This window comes from Gorilla gorilla, chromosome 12, assembly GCF_029281585.2.
Source record: "Gorilla gorilla gorilla isolate KB3781 chromosome 12, NHGRI_mGorGor1-v2.1_pri, whole genome shotgun sequence".
NCBI lineage: Eukaryota > Metazoa > Chordata > Mammalia > Primates > Hominidae > Gorilla > Gorilla gorilla.
In genome coordinates this window covers 49,398,037-49,414,819 of record NC_073236.2, presented here as the reverse complement: position 1 = coordinate 49,414,819, position 16,783 = coordinate 49,398,037, and the positions used below count along the sequence as shown (strand labels likewise).

At 38.4% G+C, this 16,783-nt stretch overlaps 1 protein-coding gene across 4 annotated transcripts in view; it reads left to right on the top strand.

The window, feature by feature from the left end:
* ANAPC1 (anaphase promoting complex subunit 1) overlaps positions 1-16,783 on the top strand; it is a 114,189-nt gene that overhangs the window by 87,144 nt on the left and 10,262 nt on the right. For all 4 annotated transcript variants that reach the window (XM_055378288.2, XM_031008101.3, XM_055378289.1 and 1 more), the window contains 9 exons: positions 4,061-4,137; positions 4,637-4,727; positions 4,829-4,882; positions 6,413-6,606; positions 10,631-10,717; positions 13,530-13,647; positions 14,611-14,688; positions 15,047-15,114; positions 16,504-16,642. In XM_055378288.2, coding sequence (XP_055234263.1) covers positions 4,061-4,137; positions 4,637-4,727; positions 4,829-4,882; positions 6,413-6,606; positions 10,631-10,717; positions 13,530-13,647; positions 14,611-14,688; positions 15,047-15,114; positions 16,504-16,642 — 906 coding nt within the window. The remainder of the gene's footprint in view (positions 1-4,060; positions 4,138-4,636; positions 4,728-4,828; positions 4,883-6,412; positions 6,607-10,630; positions 10,718-13,529; positions 13,648-14,610; positions 14,689-15,046; positions 15,115-16,503; positions 16,643-16,783) is intronic.

Sequence of the window (16,783 nt, the reverse complement as noted above, 5' to 3'; positions counted from 1 at the left end):
TCTCCTGCCTCAGCCTCCCGAGTAGCTGGGACTACAGGCACCCGCCACCACGCCCTGCTAATTTTTTGTATTTTTAGTAGAGACGGGGTTTCACTGTGTTAGCCAAGATGGTCTCGATCTCCTGACCTCGGGATCTGCCCGCCTCAGCCTCCCGAAGTGCTGGGGTTACAGGCGTGAGCCACCACACCTGGCCTGTCAGATTTCTTTTGAAAATATCCCTCCCAATCTGTGGCTTGCATATTCATTTTCTTAGTAATAATTTTGATGAGCAGAAGATATTAGAATGTTAAATAATGTCTGATTTGTCAGTTTTTTCTTATGGTTATTCTCTATTCCTATGAAAAAAACCATTTGTCTAACCCCATCATGAAGATCTTTTCTGCTTTTCTCTAAAAGCTTCCAAAGTTTTAGTTTTTATGTATACTTACATAATTCATTTCAAAGTAATTTTGTATATGATATGAGGTACAGGTTGAGGTTGTCTACCAGGGAAGCTCATCAGAGACTCAGCGCCCAAGTTTTTAATTGGGAGCTGACATGTAGGTAAGGTACCCTCTGCCTTGTATGTACCCAAGTTCCAGATTCTCAGGAGAATGTGTGTTAGCCTAAACCACGTTGTTTGTAGATCAAGCACGGTAAACACAAATATATACATTTTGTTTTAAAGCAACCGGTTAATTTACTTGGAATCAGATTGTCATTCTTTCTTGGTTGCTAGCTCTAATCTTGGTGCACGTCTTTATCCTTTGGGCTGTTGGAGTCTGCCCTGTGCACACATGGTTCATGGATCAGGCAGACATTTGCACAGAATTTATCTACAGAGCTTGGGGCCCTGTCTCTGTGGCTCTCTCCTTTGTCATATTCTGTCCTCACCTCCCAATGGGTGTGGTATTTTCCTGTATCCTGGTTGTTAAGGCCGATAAGGTTATGAGCTTTTAATTGTAGCTTTTGCCATCTTTCTTGGCCCAGATAGACCTGCTTTCAGAGCAGAAACCGCAGAAAGGAAAATGTATCTAGTGGTGTTCCTCTCTTCCATGGATCGACTCTCCCCTCTAGAATCTGCTTGCTTTTGTTCTCACTCCAGTGTCTTGAGGTCAGGAGTTGGTGAATTAAGCCCACCTGATTTTTAGAAAGAAAATTTTATTGGAATATGGCCATGCCTATTTGTTTACTTATTGTCTGTAGCTGTTTTTTGTTACAAATGCATAGATCAGTAGTTGCTGGTATTTACTATTTGACCCTTTTAGAAATAGTTTACCGACCCCTGCCATAGATAGTTTGGATTTTATATTTTGTCTAGGGTTTATACTTGTTGTATGAGTTGATCTGATAAGAGTTTATTCATCTATTATTTGAGGAAGTAGAACTCCTAGATTTGTTTTTATTTGTTTAGTTCTTCCAGTTTTGTTAATCACTGATATGAAAGAGGTGAGGAAGAATTGTTTTAAATGACTCGCTCATTTGTTACCATAATTTTAACTAGCATATTCAGATGTCAGAGATTTTAGTTTTTTTGAAAGTGCTCTTTAAAATGTATATTGTAGGATGAAATACTTTTTCTTTCACTACTTCATTCAGCACATACTCATTAATCCTCTGTAAATGCAAGGCACGTGCTAAATTCTGTAGTACATTAAAGATACATCAGACATATAGAGTGTTCTCAAAAAACTTTAGTTTATTAAATGCACTAAGTTCAGCTTACTGAGATTAAACATGTATACAAGTAACTATAATTCCAAAGTGGAAAGTATAAATTCATGTCAGAGAGTGGTCTTTTTTGCGGCCTGGTGTGGTGACTCATGCCTGTAATCCCAGCACTTTGGGAAGCCAAGGTGGGCACATCACTTGAGGTCAGAGTTCGAGACCAGCCTGGCCAGCGTGGTGAAACCCTGTCTCTACAAAAAAAAGAAAAAAAAAAAAAAACACCACAAAAACAGTGGTCGTTTTTTGTTTTTATGAAAATATGGTTTTTGGACTTTTAGTATAGAATAACATCTCTCTCTTTTTTACTTCAGACTTTATAATGTTATAATGTTATATTTGGTCTTTATTACATCAGGGATACTGCAAATAGGAGAGAGAACAATTTCACAGTTCTCCTGATTGATATTTCCTATCAGCTTTCACTTTTCTCTGGGTTCTCATCTGGAGCTACATTGATTCTGGAGCAGGGTTCCTTGTAGTGAGCAACCTAACGTTAAAAGGAGGATTTTTTTTTTTAAAGGTCACTTTGTAAACTGCTTGTCTGTTTGAACTTAGGGCATATGTAAAATAACAACTAGCATCTTCATAGCACTTTTTCTTTCATAAAAAGCTTTACATACAGGGTGCGGTTACTCACGCCTATAATCCTAGCGCTTTGGGAGGCCAAGGAGGGTGGATTGCTTAAGCCCAGGAGTTCAACACCAGCCTGGGCATCATAGTGAGATCCCATCTCTACAGAAAAATATAAAAATTAGCCAAGCATGGTGGTGTGCACCTGTAGTCCTAGCTACTTGGGAAGCTGAGATGGGAGGATTACTTGAGTCCGGGAGGTAGGGCTGCAATGAGCCGTGATTGCACCACTGCACTCCAACCTGGGTGACAGAGGGAGACCCTGTCTCAAGGCAAAAAAAAAGAAGAAAGATATTTTAAGTCTTTGATTTGGTGATATTCAGTACATAAGAAGACTGTATTATAAGTGCCTTCTAATATTTATTTATTTTATTTTATTTTATTTTTGAGACTGAGACAGGGTTTTGCCCTGTTGCCCAGGCTGGAGTGTAGTGGTGCGATCTTGGCTCACTGCAACCTCCACTTAGCGGGCTCAAGTGATTCTCGTGCCTCAGCCTCCTGAGTAGCTGGGATTACAGACCCAGCTAATTTTTTGTTTTTCAGTAGATACGGGTTTCACCATGTTGGCCAGGCTGGTCTCGAACTCCAGGCTTCAAGTGATCCGCCTGCCTTGGCCTCCCAAAGTGCTGGGATTACAGGTGTGTAAGCCACTGTGTTCGGCCAGTATTTATTGTTTTATTGAAGAAAACATCCTGAAATGTTAAGAAATCTTCTAAGAAATCTTCTCAGAAGATTAAAAGAATAAATCTTAAATACATTCATATGTTTAGCAAACATTAGCTTTATCTTTTTTGGCTTTTTTCTTTTAGGAGAAAAGGATCAAATGTCTTCTTGGTTGTTACAGCTAGATATTCTGTGTATGTTTTTTGGTAAATTGTTCATTACCTATACTAAAAGGAAAAGGATGTCTTTTCTAAACAATAGTTGTAACATAGCTGATAAACATATTGACAATTTAGCTTAGCTTAGCCTAGTGAATAACCTCACCTGTGGTAGGTATGTTGGATTAATGCTGAAAACATCCCGTAAAGAAGAAGTCTGATTAGAGTTGTCTCCTGTTTCTCTTTTCCCACTTCTTCCCGTCACCCCGCCCCAATTCTAAAGCCATCATCTTTGTATTTCAGTTGACTGGTATGCAATATTATGACCCTGTTACTGATTTAGAATATACTTACGTCTTCCTGTTTATATTTGTTCAGCCCTATTTAATTATTATTATTATTATTTTTTTTTTTGGAGACGGAGTCTCACTCTATCACCCAGGCTGGAGTGCAGTGGCGTGATCTTGGCTCACTGCATCCTCTACCTCCCAGATTCAAGCGATTCTACTGCCTCAGCCTCCTAAGTAGCTGGGATTACAGGCGTGCGCCACCACGCCCAGCTAATTTTTGTATTTTTAGTAGAGATGGGGTTTCACCATGTTGGTCAGGCTGGTCTCGAACTCCTGACCTCGTGATCCACCTGCCTTGGCCTTCCAAAGTGCTGGGATTACAGTCGTGAGCCACCATGCCTGCCCTTAATTATTATTCTTACTTAGCCCATCTTAGATTTGAAATTTGATTACATTCAATGAGATTGAAATATAGGCTTTTGAGTGAAATGGTTTGGTAAAGCTTACTTTATATAAATATAGCCATGATAAGCAGTATGTTATTCTTCAGATTATTAAATATTTGTAATGAGAACATTGATATCTAAGTATTCTTGCTTTCTATATTGACAGATTATAAGAGAAAATAGTATCTCTCTCAGTGAAATCGAATTGCCGTGCTCAGAGGATTTGAATTTGGAAACTTTGTCGTAAGTGATGTATAATGCAAATTAGCTATCCTAGCGTCTATCAGATAATTAAACTGAAATATACCATGTGGGAGTAATACTGTCCTTGATTTAAGTAATTCTCAATCCCACATGTTTCTAGCCATTATTTATCAGATGTTCATGACGTTGGTTAAAGCTCTCTGAAGTATAGAGCTCTTGCCCTCAAAAAGCAATATTGGAGATTTAACTTGTATGTATTTATCTTTTATCCTTTCCATTAAAGAAATTGGCAACAATTTTAAAAATTGTTTTTGCTGCATATGAAACTGTAGGCAAGGGGCAAACTTCATGGGTAAGGTGAACCGATGCTTCTGCTGAAAAAAAAATACATAGAAATCTGCTGACTGAGTAGAGGGCACTTCATCATTCCCAGAAAGATAGAAACTAGCTTAGAGAACTGGAATATTTATTGTTACTTATTTCAAGTTAATTTTAAAGTAAAATAATGATTATTAAATTTCTTGTCACCTGTTTTCAGCCAAGCACATGTCTACATAATTGCAGGAGCCTGTTTGTCTCTGGGTTTTCGATTTGCTGGCTCAGAAAACTTATCAGCATTTAACTGTTTGGTAAGAAGTATTTTAGTTTACTGTGTTCTTTTTGTTTGTTTGTTTTAACAAAGCTTTAAGTTGCTTCTTTTAACTTGGAATTTTTTCTTTTGTTTTTCTAGCATAAATTTGCCAAAGATTTTATGACTTATTTGTCTGCACCTAATGCTTCTGTTGTAAGTCTTTTTATCATTCTCCTTGGGAATAAAATTAAACTTGAAAAAAATTTACTGTTGATCCAGTTACTTATGTGTTATCAGATATCTCTGCTGTTTGTTTGAATGTAGAATGAGAGATTTGAAGAATCATTAGCTCATCTTTTTATTTTTGTTTTGCAATATTAACTTAGGTGAGAATATGATTACCCTGGAAGGACGCACAGGTATCTAGTTCTTGTGACAAGAGAATAAAAAAGGCCATAATATTCACGGGTTGTCATACCTCATGTAATTCTGTCTCAGTATTAAATATTGGGAATTTCCTTTTTAAAAAATATTAGTACTTAGGAAGGATTCAGTTGCTTTTGAGGCATTGCTTCTCTGATGACAAGACTGAGAGATTTTATTTCCTGGTAAAAGCTACATGGATTTATGCAACACTATTTATAATATGGGAAAGTTAGAAACATCAAAAAAATCTTAAAAGTAGTTAATTAAATTTGATTATGGTTTATTTATATATTCTTACACGGTGGAGCTACCAAAATCACGTTATACAAGAATTTTTTGTGGCTGGGTGCAGTGGCTCATGCCTATAATCCTAGCAACTTTTGGAGACTGAAGCAGGAGGATCATTTGAGCCCAGGAGGTTGAGATCAGCCTGGGCAACATAGGGAGACCCCATCTCTACAAAAAATAAAAGATTGGCCAGGTGTGGTGACACACACATGTAGTCCCAGCAACTTGGGAGGCTGAGGTGGGTGGATCCTTTGACCCCAGGAGGTTGAGGCTTTTGCATCACTGCACTTCAGCCTGGGTGACAGAGTGAGAGACCCTGTCTCAAACAACAACAACAACAACAACAAAAAAGAAACAACTTTTTTTTGTGAGTGAAGCTTGCTTGTAATAGGTCATTTAAAAGGTTAAAAATATTGTGTAGAGTAACATCTCCATTTCATTTGGAAAAAATTTGTGTAGGTAAAGGAAAAATTCAGAGAAAAAGCCAAAACATTAACACCAGTTATCTTTGGGTGTGACATTCCAAGTGATTGTTATGTCTTGATATTCAATATTTGAAATTATCTCTGTTGAACTTATATTTCATAATCAGGGAAAATATTTGTATTTACAGATTTTTTTTTTTTTTTTTGAGACAGTGTCTCGCTCTGTCGCCCAGGCTGGAGTGCAGTGGCACGATCTCGGCTTACTGCGAGCTCCGCCCCCCCGGGTTCACGCCATTCTCCTGCCTCAGCCTCCCGAGCAGCTGGGACCACAGGCGCCCGCCACCATGCCCGGCTAACTTTTTGTATTTTTTAGTGGAGACGGGGTTTCACCGTGTTAGCCGGGATGGTCTCGATCTCCTGACCTCGTGATCTGCCCGCCTTGGCCTTCCAAAGTGCTGGGATTACAGGCATGAGCCACAGCGCCCAGCCCAGATTTTTTTTTAAGTTACAAACTTTTGTAGTCTTCTAATGATGGCTAAGCTAGTTCTGATAATAAAGAAATGTAACACAACAGTTACAGTGATGTCATCTCTTCACCTTACAGACAGGTCCTTATAACCTAGAAACTTGTCTGAGCGTGGTGCTGCTGTCTCTCGCCATGGTCATGGCTGGCTCAGGAAACCTAAAGGTTTTGCAGCTTTGTCGCTTCTTACACATGAAAACGGGTGGTGAAATGAACTATGGTTTTCACTTAGCCCACCACATGGCCCTTGGACTTCTATTTTTGGGAGGAGGAAGGTAAGTGAATATGTATTTTTCCAATGAAAAGATCTCATTGGTGAGATCTATAAGGGTGACTTACCTTGATCTTGAAGATAACATGAAAAATTTAAATTCTGACTAGCTCTTAGCTTAACTAGCAGCATTATTCCACTTGATGGGCTTCTTTGTAGTTTAACCGTCAACTTATGGTCTACTCAGTAGAATTACCATCCTCTCTGACACACTGAGCATCACTGTATTTCTCAGAATAGTCTGTGCTCTGTTCTTCAGTGCATCACTGCTTGTGCCCAACTGGTTAAAGATTTTACCATTCCACTAAGCTACTTTTTCAGAAAGGTCACAAACAAAATCGTTTACCAGATCCTGTGACATTTTCTTAGTTTTCAGCTTTCTTGATCTTTTTCCAACATGTGCCATTCCTGACTACATCCTTTATAAGACTGCCCTGGCTTTAGATGAACCAAAAACCATGTACAGAAAAGTGTATAAATCATAGGTGCACAGGTCAAAGAGCTATCTACCACAGAAGAATCTTCTTGTTATCATGTAGATCAAGATTGTTTATAGCACTTTCAACTCACAGCACCCGTCTCTGCTTCTGCCATGCACCCCTCTCAATCACTATTACCTTCCTTTCCCCAAAGATAGCCCTATCTAGTCTTCTAACACCTTACGTTGGTTTTGCCTGTTTTTGACATTTAAATTGAATTATACACGATGTATCCTTTTGCACTTTACTTTTGCTCAACATTATGTTTGTAAGATTCATGTTGTATGTAGCAATGGATTATTCAAGTTTCAGTGTTGTATTACACTTTCATTGTATGACTGTACCACATTTTATTGATCTCCCCCATTGATGGATATGCTTCTTGCTTCTAGTTTGGGGCTGTTATGAACAGTGCTGTTAGGGAAAGTTGTACATGTCTTCGATTTTGTTGTATATAGAACTGTGTGGAATTGGGTCATAGGTTGTAAGTGTGTATTCACTTTCAGTGAATAATACCATCAGTGCTGCAGTGCACTTGTACCATTTTACATACTCATGGGCAGGATGTGAAGTTCAGTTGTTCCATATCCTTGTCAACCCTTGTTATTGGTATAGTCTTTTTAGTAGTCTTTTTAGTTTTAGCCAACTAGTAGGTATATAACAGGATCTCATTGTGGCTTTAATTTCTGTATTTCTGAATAATGTTCTTGAGTACCATTTTACACTTTTAATAGCCAACTGCAAAACCTCTTTTGTGATGTCCAAATCTCTTGCTACCCAGTTTTTATATTTATCTATTTTAAAATTTTTATTTGTGGTAAAATACACATAACATAAAACTTATCAATTTTTAAGTATGCAATTAAGTAGTGTTAATTATATTCACACTGCTGTGCAACCAATCTCCAGAAATTTTTCATCTTGCAAAACTGACATTCTATAGCCATTGAACAACTCCCTGTTTGCCCCTCCCACCAGCCTCTGGCAGCCACCATTCTACTTTCTGTTTTGATGAGGTTGACTGCTCCACATTGGTTTAGCTTTGTATTGATTTCTATGGATTCTTTAAACTATGTCCTAAGCCCTTGGTCAGCTTTGTTTGTTGCAGTTGTCTTTGCCACCCTAGGGCTTGTTTGCCTTTTCACTCTCTCTCAGTGGTGTCTTTTGATGACACAATTATTAATGTTCTTCTTTTATAGTTTTTACTTTTTTGTGTTGCTTATGAAATATTTTCTTACCCAGAGAAAAGGAGATATTCTCCTATCTTATCTTCTAGAAGTTTTTAGCTTTTCCATTCACATTTGAATCTAAAATCTACCTGGCACGGATTTTTCTCCATGTTTTTTTCCCACTGCTATTGAAAAGTTTATCCTTCTCCACTGCTCTGCAGTACCACCTCTATTATATAAGTTAAGTGCCTATACACCTGTGTTTATTTCTGGGCTATTAGGTTTTGCTGGTCTGTTTTTCTGTACTTGCACCAATACTCCATTGTCTTATGAGTCTTGGTATCCAGATGAGTAAATTCTTCAACCTCGGTTTTCTTCTTCAAAAGTGTGTTTTTCTCTTGGCTCCTTGCATTTTCATATAAATATTGGAGTCTGTTCCATACTAAATAATCTGATAAAATATTGATCAGAATTGCCTTGATTGTATGTGTCTGTGTTAAGGAGATTAGAATCTGTTACAGTATTGTCTTCCATTCTGTGAATATGGTATACCCCTGCATATATTTAGCTGTAGTGTGTGTGACCTTGATCAATGGCTGCAATGTCTGTGTAGGCTAATTTTCCCCTCTTCTTTAAGACTGAGCTTACCATTGGAACTCACCTTTTCAGAAGTACAAAAAGTAAAGTTGATCAGAAAGGTGTGCATTTCCTCTCAACATGTTTTGTGGAATTGTCTTTCTTTAATTGTTTATAATTAATAATGGTTAAAGAAATATTACTATGAAAATTCTTATTTATTTTATTCTATGATTTTTGAAAAGTTTTTCCTTTCAAAATGAGCCTCTCCATGTCTCTTAATCCCATCTTTCATTGTTCCAAACTGTATGACTCTCCCTGCTCTTCTTTCGTATCGAATAGATTTTTCTACCATTCTGCTACTGCTTTTCTAGTGATTTTTGGTTTTTAAATGGTCATGTATACTCTGTAACAACATTTAAACTTAGCATAGCTACACCATTATGTTTCTACCCAAAATTTCTAACATTAGTATTATTTATCTTAATATTTATCTTTGAATTTTGGTTTATCAAAAGGGTACAAAGAAAATGGCTTATTCCATGCACATGCCAAAATAGATGTATCTCTTTGCTTAAATTTTGAAATCTCTTCTTTCTAATCCATTAAATATATAAGCATATATAATGAATTATAAGTCCTTATTTAATACTCCAATTATTTTAAAACACAGGGAAAGAGATTTGGGTATATGTGTGTGCATGTTTGTGTGTAAGAAAAGTATTTATACTCAATAGTTTTAGAAGTGGTTTTATGTGATGTCCTACACCATCTTTATTTCAAATTACTTTTTAGAAAAACTCTGGGACTTTAGATTAATTTGCCTGTTTGCTATACTAAATTTGAGCAACAATAAAGTAATTTAAGGAAAATTTTAATAGACCCTTTACCAAGAGAATATTTTTAAAGTCTATAAAACTTTATCTTAAAAGTGTATCATATTGGTGAGAAAAGAATTTATATTTAGAGGAATAGTTGTTTATACAGTCATTGTAACTTTTTTTTTTTTTTGAGACAGAGTCTCGCTCTTTCGCCCAGGCTGGAGTGCAGTGGCGCTATCTTGGCTCACTGCAAGCTCCGCCTCCCGGGTTCACGCCATTCTCCTGCCTCAGCCTTCAAAGTAGCTGGGACTATAGGCGCCCACCACGGCGCCCGGCGAATTTTTTGTATTTTTAGTAGAGATGGGGTTTCACCATGTTAGCCAGGATGGTCTCGATCTCCTGACCTCGTGATCCGCCCGCCTCGGCCTCCCAAAGTGCTGGGATTACAGGCGTGAGCCGCCACGCATGGCCTCGTTGTAACTTTTTAATGATAACTTTTGCCTTTTCATTTAGTCAGTCATTCTAAAGGAATCCTCATGCTTCACAGAAACAGAAAAAACTGTTTAAATACCAATTAACAACATCCTGTATTTTTAAAAATCAGATTTATAATTGTATAAATAGGCATATACATTAATAAAATTGGATAAGAAGGTGGCATACTTGGTACATGACTTCAATATTTATAATTTCTAGGACTGCATTCATGGTCTTCACTACTGTGCTATTTTATGTTAAAACCTTGCTTCAAGGGTTGAAATTTAACATTTATGGGATATTACTTTGGCTTTAAATAGTGATGATCTTGAAATGGCCCAAGGACTAAATGAAAAGTGGAATGTTCACACCACTGACACTCTTGTATTATGAGGGCATCCTATCAGTATGCCTTACTATACCCCAGTTTCCTGATTCTCAAGAATGCCTTGAAAGTATGTGCAATATAATCAATAACATCTGTCCCCACCGAACTTACTTTGCAGGTACTCTTTGAGCACATCAAATTCTTCCATTGCCGCTCTTCTCTGTGCCCTTTATCCGCACTTCCCAGCTCACAGCACTGACAACCGGTGAGTCTAGTGATTCTGTCTTCAATGTGATACTTATTAAGTTCTCTAAGGGGATCATTTGGTTGTATTTTGGTTTCATGGAATTATTTCCAAATTAGCATTGTTTTGTTCTTCAACTTAGTTATATTCCTGGCTAAATCTTCTTTTAAGAAAATTATCTCACAAAGTATTAGACCAGAGGATAACTAACTTTGGACACCTGATGACTGACCAGTCTTCCACCATTCTCAGATCTATAGAACTGCTCTAAACCCAAAGGAGATCAAGTAAAGTTGTCTTTAGGGAAAAAATCATCAGGTAAAGGATAGTTGCCAAGGGAAGTTCAGGATACGTTTTTTGTGCTCTAATTATTTAATTCCAAGAGAAAACTTTCTCTGATTTAGTGGCAATGTCTGTATGAGTTTCTTTTTTTCCTTTCACATAGATGCCGAGAAATTGTGTATAAATGACATAGACGGGACAAGAAAAGCAAAATACAGCAAAAAACCAGAGACAATTTAGAAGTGGCAGTGAGCAGTAGAACTTCAAACCATGTAGAAGCAGTTAAAAGCTCTGTGTTTTAGGGTACGAGGAACCACCAACACTTCAGTTTCCCTAGATATAGTTTGAGACATAGCAGATCTCTTGCATATGGGGGCAGAGAAGAAAATAGCCCCTATAAGATACCTGAGCACTGTGCTCAACTGAAGGCATCCCATGTTGTCTCCCCAGAGACAGGTCAAGAGCCCTTTATTATTTATGGGAGAAGGGTCAGGAGCACTTATCACAGTAACCTAAGCCATCATTTTAAACTACACTACAATGTATAACCAATGACAGAAGAAAGATAGCTGTTTTACAAAAGTAGCCTAATCTGAAGACCACACTCTGATGGTAGGTGCAGCACAAGAATATTGTTAAGTTAATACACTTCTGACATGTGGCCTCATGCCTGTCATTTAGGAAAGATTTTTTGAGTTGTTAAAGCCAATTATTGGCTAGGGTACAGTGGAGAGCCACACTCACATACTGCTGGTCATAGCTATTTGGCTTAGCTATTGTAAACAAAGCCATTTTCCATTTGGTGACAAGAATCTTTTTTTTTTTTTTTTTGAGATAGAGTCTCGCTCTGTCGCCCAGGCTGGAGTGCAGTGGTGCGATCTCGGGTCACTGCAAGCTCCGCCTCCCGGGTTCATGCCATTCTCCTGCCTCAGCCTCCCAGGTAGCTGGGACTACAGGCACCTGCCACCACGCCCAGCTAACTTTTTGTGTATTTTAGTAGAGACGGGGTTTCACCGTATTAGCCAGGATGGTCTCCATCTCCTGACCTTGTGATCCGCCTGCCTCAGCCTCCCATAGTGCTGGGATTACAGGCGTGAGCCACTGCACCTGGCTGGTGACAAGAATCTTTATGTAATTTGTTAGTGTCATTTTTTTCTGATCTTTATTGATTTTATTTTTAATAGATTTATAGAAATAAATGTATTTGAGTAAGAAGAGGGAAGTTATTGTCTATAAAGCTTTTTAAAATTGAAGTCTCATTTCATCCTTCTTTTTTTTTTTTTTGAGACAGAGTCTCACTCTGTTGCCCAGGCTGGAGTGTAGTGGTGCGATCTCAGCTCACTGCAAGCTCCGCCTCCCAGGTTCACGCCATTCTCCTGTCTCAGCCTCCTGAGTAGCTGGGACTACAGGCGCCAGCCACTGCGCCTGGCTAATTTTTTTGTATTTTTAGTAGAGACGGGGCTTCACCATGTTAGCCAGGATGGTCTCGATCTCCTGACCTTGTGATCCATCCATCTTGGCCTCCCAAAGTGCTGGGATTACAGGTGTGAGCCACTGTGCCTGGGCGATTTTTTTTTGTTTTTTTCTTCTGAGATGGAGTCTTCCTCTGTTGCCCAGGCTGCAGTGCAGTGGCGTGATCTCAGCTCACTGCAACCTCCATCTCCTGGGTTCAAGTGATTCTCCTCCCTCAGCCTCCTGAGTAGCTGGGATTCCAGGCATGTGCCACCAGGCCTGGCTAACTTTTGTCTTTTTAGTAGAGCTGGGGTTTCATCATGTTGACCAGGCTCATCTCGAACTCCTGACCTCAGGTGATCCACCTGTCTTGGCCTCCCAAAGTGCTGGGATTACAGGTGTGAGCCACTGTGCCCAGCCTATTTTTCTTTTATGAGATCTTAAAATATGAAAACTTTTCTGTTTTTACATTCTAAAATAGAAATCTTAAAGTTTAAAAAACTGTTTGAGAACCCCAAAGAAAAATATTGCCATACCCACATAGATGTTTGATGTACTGTGTTTCAAGGACGTGTGTATATGTATGTGCAAGTTTGATGTACTGTGTTTCAAGGACGTGTGTATATGTATGTGCAAGTATGTATGTGTAGAAGAACTTTGCTCTCTGAGAAGAATTGACATCCTGTCTTCCCCCTTCTTCCCTATCAATCCTTAAGGAAAAAGAAAAAAAAAAATCTGAGAAGATAAAAACAGATGCCTATGTTGAGTAGAAAGGGATTTTTGAGAGTGATTGATTTTACAAGTGGTCAGTTTGATAGTAAATATTTTCATGTTATGACACTTTTTACCTCCCTGTAAAACCTCTTCACTGTGAAGACTAAAGTAAAGAATTATTGGGTCAAAGATCAGTTATATAAAATTTTTAAAAGATAATTTCTCCATTACTTTTTAATAGAATCTTATCTGCCTTTAAGATTTCTGTTCATTTGAAGATATTACTTGAGCTTCTGTCCTGTCTTAGCTTATAGGCAACAGCAGATTGCAGAGCTCATATTGTCACAGTTGTTTGTTACCCACCCTCTGTCTTTTTTGTGAACAGGTATCATCTCCAGGCTCTCCGGCACCTCTATGTGCTGGCCGCGGAGCCCAGGCTTCTAGTGCCTGTGGATGTGGACACAAACACGCCCTGCTATGCCCTCTTAGAAGTTACCTACAAGGTATCTCTCACTATCATTTACTTGTAATTTTATTACCACTCATCTGTCTTTGCAGGTCATAATATTTCAAATGTGTTGTCCAGTAAAAGGTGATAAGTAATGAATTGAACTTTCATAAAAATGGAAGCTTCCAAAGTTATTGTATGTCCTGCCAGGCCATTCATGCTCATTTATATGCTCTGGGTATCACTTTTTAGGGATCATCAGCTACTCTTTTGTCCTTAGAGCTTATAATTTGAAAATGTCCCTGTTAACTTTATGTGACTGACAGTAGTGTTTTATATAACTGATTGAGTTAGACCCATTCTTAGATTTGTTAGCTGAAACTTGAAAACCCAAAATTGTGTATTTGATGACAGCTTTCATTTAGATGCATAAATAGATTACAAGTTTTATATCCTTCTTTCATTCAGCAAATTATTAAGTACCTTCTGTGACTCAAAACCGTGCTAGGCTCTGGGGTACAAAATGAGATGACATTGTCATTTTCCTTAAGGAACTTCTATCCCCTGGGGAGCCAGGCATGGATACAATGGGAACAGAGGGTGATAATTGGAGATGTCTGTGGAATGCAGGGGAAGCAGAGAAGCACCCTCGCTTAGCTGTTAGTTATGGGGTTGAGGCTGTCAACAGTGGACAGTGTTTGGACTAGGCCTGGCCCACTGAGTGGAGCTCCTTCCCAGCGGAGAAGGCAATGTGCAGAAACCCAGCAGCATTGGAGCACGGCCTTTGGTCCTGCTGGCCTGTGAGGAGCAAGGCTTGAAGTGATGGGAAGGACACATACCCTGTGAGGAATTTAGACATCAGTCCTTTAAGATTTGAGTGCCAGAGAGGATTTTATGCCATTTAAAGGTCTCTGTATGAACTGCGGGGATGGGGGGAGGTAGAGCGTGGAGATGTTTCTTCTTTGTTGTTTCCACTGACTACCTAGTGAATTGTGGCTGGACTTTTACATTTGTAAAGGGCACTCAGTGGTATGAACAAACCAAAGAAGAATTGATGGCTCCTACCCTTCTTCCAGAACTCCATCTTTTAAAGCAGGTAAGCTGGGCGTGGTCGGGAGTTGGGTCCAAGGGGTCAATTCAACAGAATGGCATAGCGTTAAAGATAGCTAAATAAAAGCCTCTGCTTTCTTCATGTATTGTAGCAGATAAGAAAGCTGCAGCAGGAGGAAAAGTCAGAAAGAATAGAGCAAGTCTTGTCTTAGAGACCTTTATTGATAGCTTAGGTGGCCTCAGAACATGATTTACATTCATTTTTTGTCTGGAAATGGAGCTTGTTAACCTCCAGATGCCTCTTTCTGGCTGTTATTGTTTCCTCTGAGAAACATAGGTTTCAGTTTGTCAGATGAGCATATTTTTCAGCTTTGGGTTGACTATGTTTACGTTTATCTTGACAGATTAAAGTAAAAGGCCCAAGATACTGGGAACTGCTCATAGATTTAAGCAAAGGAACACAACACTTGAAGTAAGTACATTAAATTTCTCAAATTTACCTTTTAGGAAGTGAATAGAAGTATATAAGAAGGTATAAATTATAGATTATTATCTGGAATGTGACTCATCACCCTTTAATCTCATTCAAGACTATATGTAGGGTATGTCTTCTGTAAAACAGTCTGTATCTTTGAAACAGGACTTGTGTTAGAAAATGAAAGTTTTAATTTCAAACTCCAACCCTAAATATTTATTTATTGAGAAACTTGCACTGACTTCCTTGTGACAGTAATGGACTTATCTCTTGGTATATTAACATAAGATTTAGTTTAAGAAAGTGTATTAGTCCATTTTCACAGTGCTATAAAGAACTACCTGAGACTGGGTAATTTATAAAGAAAAGGGATTTAATTGACTCACAGTTCTGCCTGGCTGGGGAGGCCTCAGGAAACTTACAATCATGGCAGAAGGCAAAGGGGAAGCAAGGCATGTCTTGTATGGCAGCAAGAGAGAGAGAGAGAGGTGCAACACTTTTAAACCATCAGATCTCGTGAGAACTCACTCACTATCATGAGAACAGCATGAGGGAAATCTGCCCCCATGATCCAATCACCCCCAACCAGGTCCCTCTCCTGACATGTGGGGATTACAGTTTGACATGAGATTTGGGTGGGGACACAGAGCCTAACCATGTCAGAAAGTAAAGCTGATTTGTACATGCACAAAAGAACTTTATTAATCAGTGTTTATCAGACCACATCTTTTGTTGCATCTCTTTACCATTCTTTTGCTAGAAAGTTCTCCTAAATTTAAGATTATTGTAGATAATATATACTACTCACCCAGTTTATTTTGGGTGGAAATAATCACATGCAGTTATTTTAGAGTGTTGATACATTTATACCTAAAGTAGCATGTCAGTTAAGCCTTTAAATTTCAAGGAAGTTTAACAAGCATGTAAAAGTTTTTATAGTTTGGTCCCAATGTGAATTTTTCCAGACTATATATTAGCTGTTTTCTGTATTGTTCTGTCCTTAGATTTGCAGCATTATTTTCTTCTTGCTGCAAACCAATTAATAGATATTTAGTACCTCATGTACCCTAGGCATAGAGCTAGGGGATATAGGGAATACAAAGAAATGTTAGACAAAATGCTATCTTTGAAGCTCGTAATTGAGCCAATAGTCAAAGTGCCTTCTCATTTAACAAGTTCCATGAATCTAGACACCAGAGAAAAACAGAACTTTATTCTAGGCTTTCTCATAGGGACTGATTTAATCTTAGACACAGTAAATAATCATTTACCTTAGTGGAAAATGGTAAAAGCTTCATCTCCTGTGAACATGGTATTGGGAAAACACTGTTTCCAGCCAAGAACTGCCAATAATACCTTATATTAAATTCATTCCTTTTCTTTCAGGTCCATCCTTTCCAAGGATGGGGTTTTATATGTTAAACTCCGGGCGGGTCAGCTCTCCTACAAAGAAGATCCAATGGGATGGCAAAGTTTGTTGGCTCAAACTGTTGCTAACAGGAACTCTGAAGCCCGGGCTTTCAAGGTAGTATTATTGATTGGTAAAAACGGAAAGAAGTAATTCTAAATTGCTGGCTTCCTCGCCCATTGCTATAAACTTCAAAGGTGGATCTGCTTCCTTTTTCATTGTTGCAGATTATGTAAAGACTGACTATGGCTCTGTTTG